Below are 18,895 nucleotides of genomic sequence, written 5' to 3'. Positions count from 1 at the left end.
ACCCACTGCTCCCCGGGCGCCAAAGATGTAGATTTTTTATTTATTTTATTTTACCTTTATGGTAGCCCCGCGCACCTCTCTGATTCAGAGGGGTTGGGTTAAATGCGGAAGACACATTTCAGTTGTACAACTGACTAGATATATTGTCCCCTTTCCCTTTATTAGCTGTTATGAAATACACTACATGACCAAAAGCATGTGGACACCTACTCATCAAACATCTCATTCCAAAATCATCAGCATTAATATGGAGTTGGTCCCCCCTTTGCTAGGGAAGGCTGGGAAGGTTTTCCACTAGATGTTGGAACATTGCTGTGGAGACTTACTTCCATTCAGCCACAAGAGCATTAGTGAAGTTGGGCGATTAGGCCTGGCTTGCAGTTGTCGTTTCAATTCATCCAAAAGGTGTTCAATGAGGTCAGGGCTCTGTCCAGGCCAGTCAAGTTCTTCCACACCAATCTCAACAAACCATTTCTGTATGGACCTCGCTTTGTGCACTGGGGCATTGTCATGCTGAAACAGGAAAGGGTCTTCTTCAAACTGTGCCACAAAATTGGAAGCACAAAATCGCCTAGAATGTCATTGTTAAGATTTTCCTTCACTGGAACTAAGCCCGAACCATGAAAAACAGCCCCAGACCATTATTCCTCCTCCACCAAACTTAACAGTTGGCACTACGCATTGGGGCCAACTGTTAGTGTTCTCCTGGCATCTGCCAAACCCAGATTCGTCTGTCGATCTGCCAGATGGTGAAGCGTGAATCCAATGGCGGCGACGCTTGGCATTATGCATGGGGATTTAGGCTGCTTGGCCATGGAAACCCATTTCATGAAGCTCCGGACGAACAGTTGTTGTGCTGACGTTGGAGGAATATGGAGGAATGATCTCTCTTAGGGTATACGAGTGGGCGGCTAAGATGAAAAATTTGACTCAATCGTACACTTTTTGATAAAAGCACCAGATTACAGATTTTTTTGTCCCAGTGCAGCTCCTTTTTTAGGCTACTGATATTCCTTGCAGTTTGGTTGTTTTCAGTTTTAAAAAATGATTAAGGCGCAACCACAGAGCAGGCTCAACTTACCCGGCTACCACAAATGTTATAAATTGGCCGTCTTTCACTTTAACAATGGGGATGAACCAAAATATCAGTTTTAGGCTCACCACTGATTTAGTAAATAGCTGAGGGATGGGGCTGGAGAAATGTAACTACTCTCAAATTCATAGAAAGAGCTATGGATGGAAGGACTGACCATCCAATGGAAGAGGCAAGTGGAAGGGGGAGAAAGTAAGAAACTTGTCTGTCGGCCCTGCATTAAAGACCAAAATTGGCTAAAGACAATTGTGATAAATAAAAAGTATACCAGTTTAATTTAAGGACCAAAAGATTGACAGCTGTGCCATATAGATTGCAAAATAGTTGGGAAGAGATTTTCAATGTACCGATTCCCTGTCACATGTCACAAAAAACAATGCTGGATTAAAAACGTATTAAGAGTTTTTCAATTAAAATTTTATACAAAATTCTTGCAAAAAATTGAATGTTATATATATGGTGGATACAAACATCCCAGCTCTGCAGATTTTTCTGTGAAGAGACAGAATCATTAGATCATTTGTTTTGGTAATGTCCATATGTAGCTTGTTTTTGGTTGCAAGTTCAGGAATGGCTGAAGAATTGCAACATTTACCTGGCGCTAACTCTGTAAATAGCACTGCTGGGTGATTTAAAAAGTAATAGTCCATTGATTTATAATTTTAATAAAAGTCTTATCAAAAATGTGTTTCTTTAATTTACAGTAAATATAATCTATGAGAATAGAAAGGTTCAGAACTTCTGTGAAACATCACAGCACCTATGAAAAATATATGGCAAATAGAAACTGGATAGTGTTCAGAGAGATGGGAGGGGTTGAATGGAGCTGAAGGATGAGACTAAAAACACAAAAAAGAGAACTATTGTAAACTATACTGTGTCAGTAAAATGTATATAGTATGTATACGCTGGAAGTAGATGCCTAAGAGTTGTTGTCCATTAGTTTACTCCAATTAGGGGAAAATAATAAAGACAAATATATTTCAAACATACAGTACAAGTCAAAAGTTTGGACACACCTACTCATTCAAGGGTTTTTCATTATTTTTACTATTTTCTACATTGTATAATAATAGTGAAGACATCAAAACTATATAAATAACACATATGGAATCATGTTGTAACCAAAAAAGTGTTAAACAAATCAAAATTGTCACGGTTGTCTGAAGGAGCGGACCAAGGTGCAGCGTGTTTGTAGTTCCACATTATTATTTATTTGTGAAACGTAATGCAATACACTAAATAACTGAATATACAAAAACAACAAACCGTGACGCAGAGAGAAACAAACACTACTTAAAAGATAATAACCCACAAAACAGGAAGAGAAAAACCCCTACTTACATATGATCTCCAATCAGAGGCAACGAGGATCAGCTGCCTCCAATTGGAGATTAACCCAAACAACCCCAACATAGAAATAGAAAAACTAGAACTTAAACATAGAAAACATAGAAAAACACAAAACACCCCCTGTCACGCCCTGACCTACTCTACTATTAAAAATGACATCTTCCTAGGGTCAGGACGTGACAGTACACCCCCCCCAAAGGTGCAGACTCCGAATGCAACAAACCCAAAAAAACACCACAAAACAAAAAGGAGGGTAGGAGGCGGCTCCGGTTCTGGGCGTACTCCCCGCTCCACCCGCTGATCCTTCTGCTTTATTACCACCCGACCGTGGATCGTCGTCGAAGGGACCGGACTGTAGATCATTGCTGGAGGCTCCAGGCTGCAGGCCGACTCAGGAGGCTCCGGACTGTGGACCGTCACTGCAGGCTCCGTGCCATGGATCATCACTACAGGTTCCGTGCCATGGATCATCACTGGAGGCTTAGTGCCATGGATCCTCTCTACAGGCTTCGGACCATAGATCATCACTGGAGGCTTCATTCGTGGAGCTGGAATAGGTCTCACCGGACTAGGGAACGTCGCTGGGAGTTCTGGACTAGGGAACGTCGCTGGAGGCTTACTTTGTGGAGCTGGAATAGGTCTCACTGGACCAGGGAACGTCGCTGGGAGTTCTGGACTAGGGAACGTCACTGGAGGCTCCAGACTGGAGAGCGTCGCCGGAGGCCAGGTGCGCAGAGCAGGCACAGGGTATACTGGGTCGTGGAGGCGCACTGGAGATCTGGAGCTTATGGCTGGCACAACCCGTCCTGGCTGGATAACCTCCGTAGCCCGACAAGCGTGAGGTGTTGTGGCAGGTCACAGGTTTGTTTTGGCGAACTGTGGTTACCGTGCGTAGAGCTGGCGCAGGATAACCAGGGCCGAGAAAACACACTGGAGACCAGGAACGCTGAGCAGGCATACTCCTTCCTGGCTGAATGCCAACTCTAGCACGGCACCTGTGAGGAGCTTGCACCGAGCGCACCGGGCTGTAGCTGCGCACTGGCAACACTGTGTGTATCTCAGCATAACTTGGTGCTTGCTCGGTCACTCACCCCCACGGTAAGCACGGGGAGTTGGCTCAGGTCTCCAACCTGACTCTGCCAATCTCCCCGTGTGCCCCCCCCCAAAAACAATTGTGGCTGCCTCTCGCACTTGCCTCGTCGTTGGTATCGTGCCTCCTCTCGTCGCTGCTCTGCTCTCGCTGCCTCCACCTGTTCCCATGGAAGGCGATCCCATCCAGCCTGGATCTCTTCCCATGTCCAGGGTCCCTTGCCGTCCAGAACTTCCTCCCAGGTCCATTCTCTTCCACGCTGCTTGGTCCTTTTATGGTGGGTTATTCTGTCACGGTTGTCTGAAGGAGCGGACCAAAGTGCAGCGTGTTTGTAGTTCCACGTTATTATTTATTCGTGAAACGTAATGCAATACACTAAATAACTGAATATATAAAAACAACAAACCGTGACGCAGAGAGAAACAAACACTACTCAAAAGATAATAACCCACAAAACAGGAAGAGAAAACCCCTACTTAAATATGATCTCCAATCAGAGACAATGAGGACCATCTGCCTCCAATTGGAGATTAACCCAAACAACCCCAACATAGAAATAGAAAAACTAGAACTTAAACATAGAAATAGAAAACATAGAAAAACACAAAACACCCCCTGTCACGCCCTAACCTAATCTACTATGAAAAATTACATCTTACTAGGGTCAGGACGTGACAAAAATATATTTTAGATTTTAGATTCTTCAAAGTAGCCACCCGTTGCCTTGATGACAGCTTTGCACACTCCTGGCATTCTCTCAACCAGCTTCACCTGGAATGCTTTTCCAACAGTCTTGAAGGAGTTCCCACATATGCTGAGCACTTGTTGGCTGCTTTTCCTTCACTCTGCGATCCAACTCATTCCAAACCATTTCAATTGGGTTGAGATCGGTGTCATTGTGGAGCCCAGGTCATCTGATGCAGCACTCCATCACTCTCCTTCTTGGTCAAATAGCCCTTAAAGCCTGGCGGTGTGTTGGGTCATTGATAGTCCCAATAAGCGCAAACCAGATGGGAGGCTGTGGTAGTCTTGAATTCTAAATAAATTACCGACAGTGTTACCAGCAAAGGACCCCAACACCATCACACCTCCTCCTCCATGCTTCACAGTGGGAACTACACATGCAGAGATCATCTGTTCACCTACTCTGCATCTCACATAGACACGGTGGTTGGAACAAAAAATCAAAAATTTGGGCTCATCAGACAAAAATAAAACAATTCCACCGGTCTAATATCCATTGCTCGTGTTTCTTGGCTAAAGTCTCTTCTCAGCCATACGCTGCATTTGCTATAGGCCTATTGTTTACCTTTTTGTTGGTGACACTTTGATATCTTGATAGTATGCAGCTGTTTAAAGGGCAAATCCACAGATGAAACAAGAACAAAATGGTCGCCCCCCACTCTGTTTTAGTAAAAAGCTGAGGGATGGACCTAGAGAAATGTAACCACTCTCAGATTAATAGATAGAGCTATGGATGCAAGGACTCACCATCCATGATATAAAAAATATTGTTTTAACCATGTTATGAGGCTATACAGTATTTGTTTACATTTACAATGTTTACAAATATTGGAGTAAAACAAGCTTATATTTTTGGTTCTCATGGAGTGTGACAGTTTAACTAAATTAAAAACAAAAAGCAAAAAAAAAAAGGACTGACCATCCATGTGATCAAAATGACAGTTTAAGTCTATACAGTGTTGTTTACAAGAGTAAAACAAGCTTATATTTGGGGTTCTATTAGAAAGAAAATGATAATCTCATGATGAATATATAACTTATATTCTTCAAGAATCAATGGGTATTTATCATACATTTAAAGTGTATTTTTCATATTGACAAGGTAGCTTTATTCACGTCAGCGGAATTTAGCAAAATAAGGTACAGTAGCTTTATTCACATCAGGGGAATATTGTTAAACAAGGTAGCTATAATCACATCAGGGAAATTTAGCAAAACAAGGTAGCTTTATTCACATCAGGGGAATTTAGCAAAACAAGATACCGGTAGCTTTATTCACGTCAGGGGAATTTAGCTGATTGCAGTGCAACTCTACACGATTCAAGGTTGCTGTGTTCACATCAAGGTAACATAGCAGGAGTGAAACTTAGGTGCAACTCCATATGATTCAAGGTTGCTGCGTTCACGTCAGGGGAACATAGCAGGGGTGAAACTTAGGTGCACCTCCCTATAATTCAAGGTTGCTGCATTCACGTCAGGTGAACATAGCAGGGGTGAAACTTTGGTGTAACTCCATACAATATGATATGTGGCTCTGTTCATGCCAGGGGAATGGAGCAGGAGTTAATGACTTTGGTGAAACTCCACATGACATGATTATTGCATTTCCATTTTGTTTTTTGTGTGTGGTGTACTTGCATTCAGTAGCATCTATGAATCACATGATTATGCATAGTATTGACGTGAAACAGAAGAACTAAGGATACCGATGTGAGATTCTCTCTGGTGTTTACAGAACAACTGGTGCTGTGAGATTAGGATATCAGGATTCAAGGATGCTGTGAGATTAGGATATCAGGACATGCTTAGACAAAGCAATTGTAATAGTAGAACAAAGGATCGCAATACATAAGAAAATGAATGGCTGCAGTATTGCTGTTATAATTAGTACATGATGTATGGAATGCTAAACATAAATTTAGGAAAGTGTGTATTCTTATTTTACATTTATGTAGTTATATCCTTGTGCTGTACTTGTCTATTAAAGGGAAACTTCAGGATTTTGGCAATGAGGCAATACTTCCCCAGAGTATATCAAATCTCTGCATCCAGTATGAAGTAAATTAGAGTTAGTTTCACGAACCAATGCTAACTAGCGTTAGCACAATGACTGGAAGTCTATGGGTATCTGCTAGCCTTATTAACTGTTATTATCTGTGTTATTAACTGCTATTACATATGTTATTAACCCTAAAGTAAGACTAGCTGTCGCCATTGGATCCTAATAAATACAAATAAAATAAAAGGTTACCAACCAGCCACTGGCGAAACACACGCCTGCAATTCTTACATCGTAGCGTAGTAGGAGAGAGTGGTTTCATCCCTATAGCATATTCAGAGATCGATTTATAGCCATTAATCTAAAATAATTCATAGGTTTTAAACAAAAAACACTTCTTGTTTGTCATAGATGGACAAGATTAATATGAGATGAAAGGCGAGTTCCTAACGAGTTCAGGAAGCCAAGCTAGAGCTGTCTGACATTCACAGTGGTGGGGGCAGGTGTATTGATCAAGCGAGACCTTTAGAAAATATGCACATTTTCTTTAACACTAAACATACAACTATGCATTTTATAGTTATGTCACTCACACAAGAGGGAAAGTCATGACATAAGGAAGGTGAAATCTTAGTTAGTGGTTTTATAATTTTTTTATAATGTATTTAGAAAGCATATAAGTCATTTCAAGCCTTATTCATAGTTTTGTTGAATTGGAAAAAGACATAGAAAATATTTCATATTTTCATATTAATATCATATTTATACTGTTCCACAAAAGTGACTACACCTCGTCAATGTATAACTATTTTTACCAGAAAGGTGAGATTTGAACCTTTCTTGTAGTGTGCAGCATTACTTTTTTATTGTCCTCATGATAAATAATTACTTTCGGGGATTACGTGGATTAGATTACATGTAGTTACATTTAAGAGGTTTTAAGGTCAATCCCTGCTACAACTAGGTTCTGAAGTTTTACCTGGTTACCATCAAGGAAAAACTCTGGGCCCAAGGGGAATAAAACTATGCCCCCACTTTTCTGGGACCTGTGGCGCCACCTCTGCTCAAAAATATAAATACCAAATTATTTACCCTCCAGAATATGTCTCCACACCAAGTTGATAACCCATAGCATTCAAAGTTAAGAGTCAAAAGTTTAATATGGCAGCGGCACCCATATCGGCGGCCATCTTAGTTCATACCAGTATGTCAGATTAACTCAATCGCCAATTTCTCAGCCTCTCAGTATCAGAGAAACACAAAACTTTGAATGAATAACAGACAAAGGTTTATGGCAAGTTTTTGTGATTGAAATTGATCAAAATAACTTAAAACATGAAAAGCATACATCACATTTAACCATAAAGGTGTGAAAAGGTTAATAGAATAAAAATGTGTTACTGCTTGACAGACAGTGTCTCTTCGCAATCATTACCAATTTGGAGTTGGCACTTTTAAGTATATAAATATGTTGCCACTTTTAAGGCTCGGACACACCAATAGCTTTTGCCAGCCGATAGTACTTAGCACCTCTGAACAGAGTGCCGGATGTAAGTTGCAAAGTGAGTGCAAACCGATTCTTCATGTAGAATCGTACAAAAATGTTGGCAGCCAGACATCCATCAGCAGGTTGTCCCTAAAACAAACCTCGCCGAACAAGCAGCAGACGAACAGAAGATCGACAATCGGCGTGGTGTGTGTGGTCCTGTTATTACCCGTGTTATTGACTGTTATTACCCATGTTGCTGTTATTACCTGTGTTATTGACTGTTATTACCCATGTTACTGTTATTACCTGTATTCCAGGCGTTTCTGCAGCTGGCCCATGGCACCTCGGCACTGAAGGAGGAGAACAAGTAGAAGAAGGCCCAGGCCTGGATGATGATGTATGACACTGCAGCATACGCAATGACCACTTGGGTGGCATAACCAATCCCTGGGGATAAACAAAACAAATGTAAATCTAAGTGCACTTAAATATGAATGTAAATGTACACAGTTTCCTGTTTGCAGGTTTTGTGTTTTCCACCTTGATGAGGTTGGCTTTGAGGGAATTGTCTTAAGGCCGTGTATATCCCCCCTCAAGCCGATACCACGACGGCCCTCAAGGAACTTCACTGGACTTTATGCAAACTAGAAACAATATATCCTGAAATTGCATTTATTGTAGCTGGGGATTTTAACAAAGCAAATTTGAGTAAAAGGCTGCCTAAATTCAATCAACATATCGACTGTAGTACTCGCGCTGCTAAATCACAAGACCACTGTTACACCAACTTCCGGGATGCATACAAGGCCCTCTCCCGCCCTCCAATCGGCAAATCTGACCCCGACTCCATTTTGCTCCTCCTTTCCTATAGGCAGAAACTCAAACAGGAAGTACACGTGCTAAGGACTATTCAACGCTGGTCTGACCAATCGGAATCCACGCTTCAAGATTGTTTTGATCATGCGGACTGGGATATGTTCCGGGTAGCTTCCGAGAATAATATTGACAAATATACTGAAACGGTTACTGAGTTTATCAGGAAGTATATAGGAGATGTTGTACCCACTGTGACTATTAAAACCTACCCTAACCAGAAACTGTGGGTAAATGGCAGCATTCGCGCAAAACTGAAAGTGCGAACCACCGCATTTAACCATGGCAAGGTCACTGGGAATATGGCAGAATAGAAACAGAGTAGTTATTCCCTTCGCAAGGCATTCAAACAGGCAAAATGTCAGTATAGAGACAAAGTGGAGTCTCAAGTCAACGGCTCAGACACAAGACGTATGTGGCAGGGTCTACAGACAATCACAGACTACAAAAGGAAAACCAGCCATGTCGCGGACACTGACGTCTTTCTTCCGGACAAGCTAAACACTTTCTTTGCCCGCTTTGACGGCCTTCTCCGTGGCCGACGTGCGGCCCAGATGGCATCCCTAGCTGCGTCCTCAAAGCATGCGCAAACCAGCTGGCTGGTGTGTTTATGGACATATTCAATCTCTCCCTATCCCAGTCTGCTGTCCCCACATGCTTCAAGATGGCCAATATTGTTCCTGTACCCAAGAAAGCAAAGGTAACTGAACTAAATGACTACCGCCCCGTAGGACTCACTTCTGTCATCATCAAGTGCTTTGAGAGACGAGTCAAGGATCATATCACCGCTACCTTACCTGTCACCCTAGACCAACTTCAATTTGCTTACCGCCCCAATAGGTCCACAGACGATGCAATCGTCATCACACTGCACACTGCCCTATCCCATCTGGACAAGAGGAATACCTATGTAAGAATGCTGTTCATTGACTATAGCTCAGCATTCAACACCATAGTACCCTCCAAGCTCATTATTAAGCTCGAGGCCCTGGGTCTGAACCACGCCCTGTGCAATTGGGTCCTGGACTTGCTGACGGGCCACCCCCAGGTGCTGAAGGTAGAGAACAACACCTCCACTTCGCAGATCCTCAACACTGGGGCCCCACAAGGGTGCGTGCTCAGCCCCCTCCTGTACTCCCTGTTCACCCATGACTGCGTGGCCAAGCACGCCTCCAACTCAATCATCAAGTTTGCAGACGACACAACAGTAGTAGGATTGACTACCAACAACAACAAGACAGCCTACAGGGAGGAATTGGGGGCTCTGTGATTCAAGGAAAATAACCTCTCACTATATTATTTTAAAATAATACAATTACAGAGAAACAGATTTTGTTTAACAAGTAATACCATTTTTTTTTTAAATATAGGTTTCAAAATTATTGGAGGTGCCAATAATTTTGGAGGTGACTATATATATTGTGTGGAATATTTCCCCTTGGCGTCACCTGCTATTTACAAAACAAAATCCATCAGCACAGTACATACTGTACTATGAGGGTCCCTAAAATGAAATGTTCTTGCAGCTATAAATATCCTATCATTATTTCTCTCTCTCTCTCTCACACACACACACACACACACACACACACACACACACACACACACACACACACACACACACACACACACACACACACACACACACACACACACACACACACACACACACACACACACACACACACACACGGATTCTATATGAAATTCTATTCTTGCAGTAGTAACCTTCAAAGAGAGGGCAGAAGTGTCTCCAGCAGGTGATGCAGCCCTGCGAGGTGTACTGTCCCATGGCTGTCTCCAGGAGGAACATGGGGATCCCACAGGAGAGCAGGAACAGAACATAGGGAATCAGGAATGCACCTATGAGGACGGTTACAAAGTGTTGTTATGCCTAACTTGATCCACATGCCGAGTGGAGGATGCCCTACATGCCAACCTCATAAAATGTTAATCACATGGTCTAGACCAGCAGTTCCCAAACGGTGGGGCCTAGGGGGCGCAAGTTTTATTTTTTTTTAAGGAACTCAGTCTGGCTTTCAACTTACTCCTGAAAGATGTAATAGTAGAATGCACAAGGCGCAATTTCAAAATTGAGTAGTGCATCATCAGTTTTCCTATTTATAACTTTTTAGAAATCTAGATTAACTAGTCCATGTCAGCTAAGCTCTTTTAGCTAGGTTTTTTAGCCTATTGATTTTCTTGTAATGTTTGAGTCACTCAAATATCACATGAACACACACAAGACAATGCAAAATGTGAACAATTGCAGGAAATTTGCTTTAATAAACTCTGATCCCCTCTGGTGGCATTTTTTAAATGACACATAATATTGAATACTACCCTCATTAAGTACATTTTGGTTTCCAAACTATAAGTCCTACATGCTTACTACAGGTAAAAAGGTAAGAACTCTGGGATTCAGATGAAGGTGTCAGAAATAATGTGACATCTACAGAGATCAAGAGTTTTATTGGGGGGGGGGGTCCCGAAAAGAGATTTGAACAGTTCGTTTTGAGATACAATATGTCACCAATTACTGTTCCAAAGGGAATGTCTCTTTTGTTGTTGTTGAAAAATAAAATGTAAAATCTTTTACCTAATGATGGCGCTGTAAAGACGGACAAATTCCCGTTGGAACACAGCCATTTTAAAACCAATCAAAACTAATTTTATGGTCACATACACGTGTTTAGCTGATGTTATTGCGGGTGTAGTAATATCTAACCAAGTAATATCTAACCATTTCACAACATATACCCAATACACACAATAAGTAAAGCAATGGAATTAAGAATATATAAATATATGGACGAGCAATGTCAGAGCGGCATAAACGTCAGATTGCAACGTGGGTCGTCTAAACGGGACCAAGGCGCGGCGTGTAAAGTGCTCATATTTTACTTTAATGAAAACACTAAATCAAAACAACAAAAACGACCGTCAACAGTTCCGTCAGGTTACAAGGAACAAAACAGAAAACAACTACCCACAAAACCCCATAGACAAACCCCAACTTAAATATGATCTCCAATTAGAGACAACACGAACCAGCTGCCTCTAATTGGAGATCATCCCAAAACTCAACATAGACATAGAAAAACAAGAACTAAACATAGACACAAAAAACATAGAATACCCACCCACCTATCACACCCCGACCTAGCTAAACAGAGAAAACACAGCTCTCCTAGGTCAGAGTGTGACAGTACCCCCCCCCCTAAAGGTGCGGACTCCCGGCCGCAAACCTGAACCTACTGGGGAGGGTCCGGGTGGGCATCCATATTTGGCGGCGGCTCTGGTTCCGGGCGTAGCACCCCCACCGCCCGCTGATCCCCCCGCTTCTGTATGTCCGGAGGAACCAGACCGTGGATCATCGCCAGAAGCTTGTTACCGCCAACCGCCGCTGAAGACTCTAGGCTAAAGGCCGCCGCTGAAGACTCTTGGTTGCAGACCGCCGCTGAAGGCTCCGGGCTGCAGACCGCCGCTGGAGGCTCCGGGCTGGGGAGCGTCGCTGGAGGCTCCGGGCTGAGGAGCGTCGCTGGAGGCTCCGGGCTGAGGAGCGTTGCTGGAGGCTCCGGACTGGAGAGCGTCTCTGTAGGTTCCGGACTGGGGACCTTCGCTGCAGGCTCCGTGCCATGGATCATCACTACTGGTTCCGCGCCATGGATCATCACTGGAGGCTTTGTGCCATGGATAATCACTGGAGGCTCCGGGCCATGGATTATCACTGGAGGCTTCGTGCCATGGATCATCCCTACAGGCTCCAGGCCATGGATCATCACTGGAGGCTTCGTGCCATGGATCAGAAGAGGACTGGCCACCCCTCATAGCCTGGTTCCTCTCTATGTTTCTTCCTAGGTTTTTGGCCTTTCTAGGGAGTTTTTCCTAGGGAGTTTTTCCTAGCCACCGTGCTTCTTTCACATGCATTGCTTGCTGTTTGAGGTTTTAGGCTGGGTTTCTGTACAGCACTTTGAGATTTCAGCTGATATACGAAGGGCTATATAAATACATTTGATTTGATTTGATCATCCCTACAGGCTCCGGGCCATGGATCATCACTGGAGGCTTCGTGCCATGGATTATCACTACAGGCTCCGGGCCATGGATCATCACTGGAGGCTTCGTGCCATGGATTATCACTGGAGGCTTTGGACCATTGATCATCACTGGAGGCTTCCAATAGGATATTTTAAACATGCAGGGCTTGTGCAATGTGCCATACCTTCATTTTTTTTGTCTACATATGAGGAGAAAGCTGAAGTCTCTACCCACCCACTGATGTAAATATATGCTGGGTCCGACGGGAATAATGTGGTGGGATGTGAGCTGGCAACCAGAGGGTTGCTGGTATCAATTCCTTGATGCCATTGTCTGCCGTTGTGCCCTTGAGCGATGCACCCCCCACAATTTTCAGAGGGGTTGGGTTAAAAGCGGAAGTTAGGTTGGACCTTGTGTGCAATAAAGTGTTCTTAATACTTGTTTCCCCTTTTACGGTTCACACCCCCACACCTATTTAATGCATTCAATGTAGGTATTGGTATCAAACATTTCCTATCAAGCCATACCTGAGGAGATAAAATGTTGATTCAATTTCACAACCTATACAAATTTTACAAGCTCAGCTAACACTTTACCACAAGGTACCCTTAACCCTTAACCTACAATTTCCTCGCCCCCATGGAAATCGAATTAACATAATACAAAAATCCCTATCAAAAATCCCTATCAAAATCCGTCTGTCTAGAGATATCTGTTTCTTTTTGCATGGGCTGCGTCTCAATCCATCACATCCGCCGATATCGCCCTTCCAGCGAAAAAGTGGCAGAGCTAAAGCGGTGTTTGTCAGACCATGAGACATCCCAAAAATTGGTATTTTCACAAAAACGTTTAAAGATGAGACTCTCCGTTTTCTCCGTTTTGCTCTAGGACACCCACAAGCCACAAGATTTGTCTGAAGGTCCCTGGTACCAGTTTTAAAAATGTATGGAATTATATATGGAGATATTGTAGTTTAGTGCCTAAAATAAGGAGATAAATACATGTAAAAAACAATTCTAATAGTTTCCTGGTCTTTCTTATATCTCTCAGTTATAAGACAGACACTTCAGAACAAACTTCCTTTAGATTTTTGGGGGGGCTATGTGTTGTTCCATGTAGTGAATCCGTTATTCAATGTGTTTCTATTGGCTAATAGCAGTAATGGCAAATTCAGTATTTATGCTGCAGTAGTTTATGTGTCAGGGGGCTAGGGTCAGTCTGTTATATCTGGAGTATTTCTCCTGTCTTATCCGGTGTCCTGTGTGAATTTAAGTATGCTCTCTCTAATTCTCTCTTTCTCTCTTTCTTTCTTTCTTTCTTTCTCTCTCTCGGAGGACCTGAGCCCTAGGACCATGCCTCAGGACTACCTGGCATGATGACTCCTTGCTGTCCCCAGTTCACCTGGCCGTGCTGCTGCTCCAGTTTCAACTGTTCTGCCTGCGGTTATGGAACCCTGACCTGTTCACCGGACGTGCTACCTGTCCCAGACCTGCTGTTTTCAACTCTCTAGAGACAGCAGGAGCGGTAGAGATACTCTCAATGATCGGCTACGAAAAGCCAACTGACATTTACTCTTGAGGTGCTGACTTGTTGCACCCTCGACAACTACTGTGATTATTATTATTTGACCATGCTGGTCATTTATGAACATTTGAACATCTTGGCCATGTTCTGTTATAATCTCCACCCGGCACAGCCAGAAGACGGCTGGCCACCCCTCATAGCCTGGTTCCTCTCTAGGTTTCTTCCTGGGTTTTGGCCTTTCTAGGGAGTTTTTCCTAGCTACCATGCTTCTACACCTGCATTACTTGCTGTTTGGGGTTTTAGGCTGGGTTTCTGTACAGCACTTTGAGATATCAGCTGATGTAAGAAGGGCTATAATAATACATTTGATTTGATTCAATGTTTCATCCAATCATTTTTGTATATATTTTTATACTTTAAGGGGTCTTAAAATTCCAAATCAAATAGCTAAATGATCTTTGGTATGATCATCTTAAAACAATTCCATATGTTAGATTAGAACCCCCTCCCCCGGCTTAGACAGGGCTTAGACTCTATAGGGTTAAAGGGTTTCCAAGACATTTAATCATTAGATAATTAATATGTAGTTTATAAACAGTTATAACTCCCTTAAAAGGTGCCTTAATGTAAAGTGTCACCCACTTTACACCCACTACGATCATAATGAAACCTGTGGGGAAAGACAGTACAGTACCTTACAACCATATCAAGTCAAATATTAATTAATAACATAAATAATAAGAATAGCAAGGTTATTCTTTCCCATGGTGTTGACATGGCAATCAAGTTCACTTAGTCCATGACCCTAGTGTAAATGCAGTAGCAGTGTACAGACAAAGTGTGCAGTTGTCTCGAGTGTGCGGTAGGGTCCCTTACCTCCTCCATTTTTGTAACACAGATATGGGAACCTCCACAAGTTCCCCAGCCCCACCAAAGTGCCTGCCACGGCCAAGAGGAACTCTAGCTTGTTGGCCCACTGGCCACGGTCTAGCAGCAACTGGCTCTTCTTCTGGCCCTTCACCAGACTGATGTCCTGGGCTGGCAGGTTATGACTGTGATCCTTTGGGAAATTTCTAGTCATGGTCGCCAGCACACAGCAGTCTTTGCGTTAATAAAATTATACTGAAACCTTGTTTATTTAGGTGTTTGTTAAAAATCATAAAGACAAGCACCACATTTGATTCATGTTCTCATTGCTTAATTTCCAATTAAATAGCCTATCACTCACTCTGTACGTTCTGAACCTAATCACTCACTCTGTACGTTCTGAACCTAGTGAACCACAACACCCCGCCTCTTTAAAGTGATTTGGTGCCAATAGGCGTTCCGTCATCTGCAAGGAGTTGGGCATAGATAATGCTGTATCTTCAGGTTGCGCACAGAGATACCTTTGTCCCGTGGTATTCTCACAAGTGCCTGAGGAAGTTCTAATTTTGCATCCATTGTTCTCCCAGTGTGTAACAGCCTAAAACTACTCAGCTGATCCTTACTTGGCACCAGTAGTAAGCTTCACTAATTTGCCCATGTAGGATTACCAACAGTGGACATTTTTCTCACTTTCAGCCACTCGCTTACAAGTTAAAATGTATGGCTATATAGCACAATTACCTGACAATACTAAACCATTTGGATACCGTAGAGTGAAATATGCAGAACAAACATAATAAAGCACTTACTTCTCCATTACCATTGTCTCCTCCCCCATCCTCGCAGTGGTCTGGTTCTGTGCTGGAACGGCAGACTGATCAGTATTCCCCTCAGACAGCATGCTCCTAAACTGCTGCATACCCAGAACAATGCAGAGATGTCATGAGTAGCCTAGACCAACAATCACAACAAACTAGTCAAACAATTCATTCTTAGTAACTACCCTCCACATCTTTCATCATAATCTTCATACATTGCCTAGAGAATAGGGTGATGGAGGAGGCTGAAAAAAGTATAGCGCAAGTAAACTGATAGCCAGTCAGGCCTGTTGTATGAGCTTGTTATTGTGGTAAGAGCTGCTACAGAGGAAATCAACACAGAATAACTTCCTGGGAGTACTTTTCCACTGGGAACGAGCTGCTGGGGTCATTGAGATTGGCAAAGTTGCTAACAACTAAACCAGATAAGCTGAGCTGGGCTCTGGTATGTCAGAGCTGGTCATTAGGCTTTGGTTATTTGGTAATCGGGAAATGCTGATCATGGACCACTTATTATGTTGTTATTTAAACATATTTAGTCAACAATCCCTTCTCTCCCTATTATATCTTTGTAAAACAAGAAACCTCTGTGTTTATTTAAGATATACAATAAAAAAATAATACATTTTAATTGAATACATTACTGCAGTTTTTGTTCGTGTCAAGGTACAATTTTTTCAAGTAGTGGTTCTAAGTTGACAAAATTCTTTTGAAATGCCATTCATTCACAGAAAATTAAGGTGCAGGTGTAAACTTTTGACTATGTTACTGAGTTGGCCTGGTTACGTATCCACCATAGTTGCTGGAACCGGTCTGAACAGAACAACGTGAAAAGAAAATATATGAGCCAGCATAGTACAGTTTGGGTTGGCCCTATAGTGTGAATCAGACATACATGTACTGTATGTTTACCAACTAGTGTCATTAACATTTAACCCACTGGTTTGGAAACAAACTGGATGTCACGGTTGTTGTAGGATGAAGCGGACCAAAGTGCAGCGTGATTATCGTTCCACATATTTTATCGATATGTGAAACTATGCAAGACATACAAAATAAACTGAATGACCAAACACAACAAACCGTGACAAAGCGTTAACCTACACTTACTCAAAATCAATCTCCCACAAACCCAGGTGGAAAAAACACCTACTTAAGTATGATCTCCAATTAGAGCCAACGATGACCAGCTGCCTCTAATTGGAGATCATCCCAAACAAAGCCCAACATAGAAATACAAAACTAGAACATCACAACATAGAAAATCTAAACTAGAAAAAAATAACTGTCACGCCCTGACCTACTCTACCATAGAAAATAACAGCTTTCTATGGTCAGGACGAAACACTGGATGGACTTCTCAGATGCTAGCCAACCCTGGGATTAACACTGCAGAGAACTATTAAAGCTAAACATTACATATCATACATAATGTAGTTCAAAGGTGCACTCTAAAAACAAAAAAGGTTCCTGGAGTATCCTTTCGGGGTTCTTCAAATTGAAACTGTGGAGGAACCCCATAAGTTCTTAGAATAACCCTTTCTAAGAACTAATTTGAATGGTTCCTTTTGGGGTTCATTTTTGAACTACCCCCTCCCCTAATATTTGTATTATTAATAATATGCATAAAAATAACAACAATAACATAATATTATAGTTGTCAGTGTTTATTATGATTTAAGAGGCAAAGCACAATTAAAAAAGCTAAATATGACGTAAACTCCCAGCAGAGCCCCAAGAATAATGGTGTTGATGTTCTCCGTATCCATAGCCAGAATGATTTTGCAGTACATGGTGATCGAACAGGTTTCCTGTTATATTCATCAGAGGTGTAGGGAGAGTGAAGTCTGTGAATCCCCCCCAAAATTATTATACAGATGATTAACAAAACATGCACACAACAGTACAGCTGAAGTCGGAAGTTTATATACAGTTAGGTTGGAGTCATTAAAACTCATTTTTCAAACAATCCACAAATGTCCTTTTAACAAACTATAGTTTTGGCAAGTCGGTTAGGACATCTACTGTGTGCATGACACAAGTAATTTTTCAAACAATTGTTTACAGACAGATTATTTCACTTATAATTCACTGGATCACAATTCCAGTGGGTCAGAAGTTTACATACACTAAGTTGACTGTGCTTTTAAACAGCTTGGAAAATTCCAGAAAATTATGTCATGGCTTTAGAAGCTTCTGATAGGCTAATTGACATCATTTGAGTCAATTGGAGGTGTACCTGTGGATGTATTTCAAGGCCTACCTTCAAACTCAGTGCCTCTTTGCTTGACATCATTGGGAAAATCAAAAGAAATCAGCTAAGACCTCAGAAAAAAATAATTGTAGACCTCCATAGGTCTGGTTCATCCTTGGGAGAAATGTCCAAATGCCTGAAGGTACCACGTTCATCTGTACAAACAATAGTACAAACACCATGGGACCACGCAGCCGTCATACCATTCAGAAAGGAGACGCGTTGTCTCCTAGAGATGAATGTACTTTGGTGCAAATCAATCCCAGAACAGCAAAGGACCTTGTGAAGATGCCGGAGGAAACAGGTACAAAAGTATATATATATCCACAGTAAAACGAGTCCTATATCAACATAACCTGAAAGGCCGCTCAGCAAGGAAGAAGCTACTGCTCCAAAACCACCATAAAAAAGCCAGACTACGGTTTGCAATTGCAAATGGGGACAAAGATCATACTTTGAGAAATGTCCTCTGGCCTGATTAAACAAAAATAGAACTGTTTGGCCTTAATGACCATTATTATGTTTGGAGGAAAAAGGGGATGCTTGCAAGCCGAAGAATACCATCCCAACCGTGAAGCACAGGGGTGGCAGCATCATGTTGTGCGGGTGCTTTGCTGCAGGAGGGACTGGTGCACTTCCCAAAATAGATGGCATCATGAGGTAGGAAAATTATGTGGATATATTGAAGCAACATCTCAAGACATCAGTCAGGAAGTTAAAGCTTGGTTCCAAATGGGCAATGACCCCAAG

General features: G+C 42.3%; 1 protein-coding gene across 2 annotated transcripts in view; it reads right to left on the bottom strand.

The window, feature by feature from the left end:
- LOC115150365 (sodium- and chloride-dependent GABA transporter 2) overlaps positions 1–18,895 on the bottom strand; it is a 51,208-nt gene that overhangs the window by 23,032 nt on the left and 9,281 nt on the right. The window contains exons 1-5 of one of the 2 annotated variants that reach the window (XM_029693571.1): positions 16,107–16,157; positions 15,883–15,986; positions 15,083–15,279; positions 10,370–10,504; positions 8,075–8,215 (exon numbers count right to left, since the gene is read on the bottom strand). In XM_029693571.1, the coding sequence (XP_029549431.1) occupies positions 8,075–8,215; positions 10,370–10,504; positions 15,083–15,279; positions 15,883–15,974 (565 nt within the window). In that variant the 5' untranslated portion in view covers positions 15,975–15,986; positions 16,107–16,157. Of the gene's footprint in view, positions 1–8,074; positions 8,216–10,369; positions 10,505–15,082; positions 15,280–15,882; positions 15,987–16,106; positions 16,158–18,895 lie in introns of those variants that run through there. The other variant, XM_029693570.1, reaches the window with a different exon arrangement.

This window comes from Salmo trutta, chromosome 16 (assembly GCF_901001165.1).
Source record: "Salmo trutta chromosome 16, fSalTru1.1, whole genome shotgun sequence".
NCBI classification, from domain to species: domain Eukaryota; kingdom Metazoa; phylum Chordata; class Actinopteri; order Salmoniformes; family Salmonidae; genus Salmo; species Salmo trutta.
This window is presented reverse-complemented; position numbering and strand designations above follow the sequence as displayed.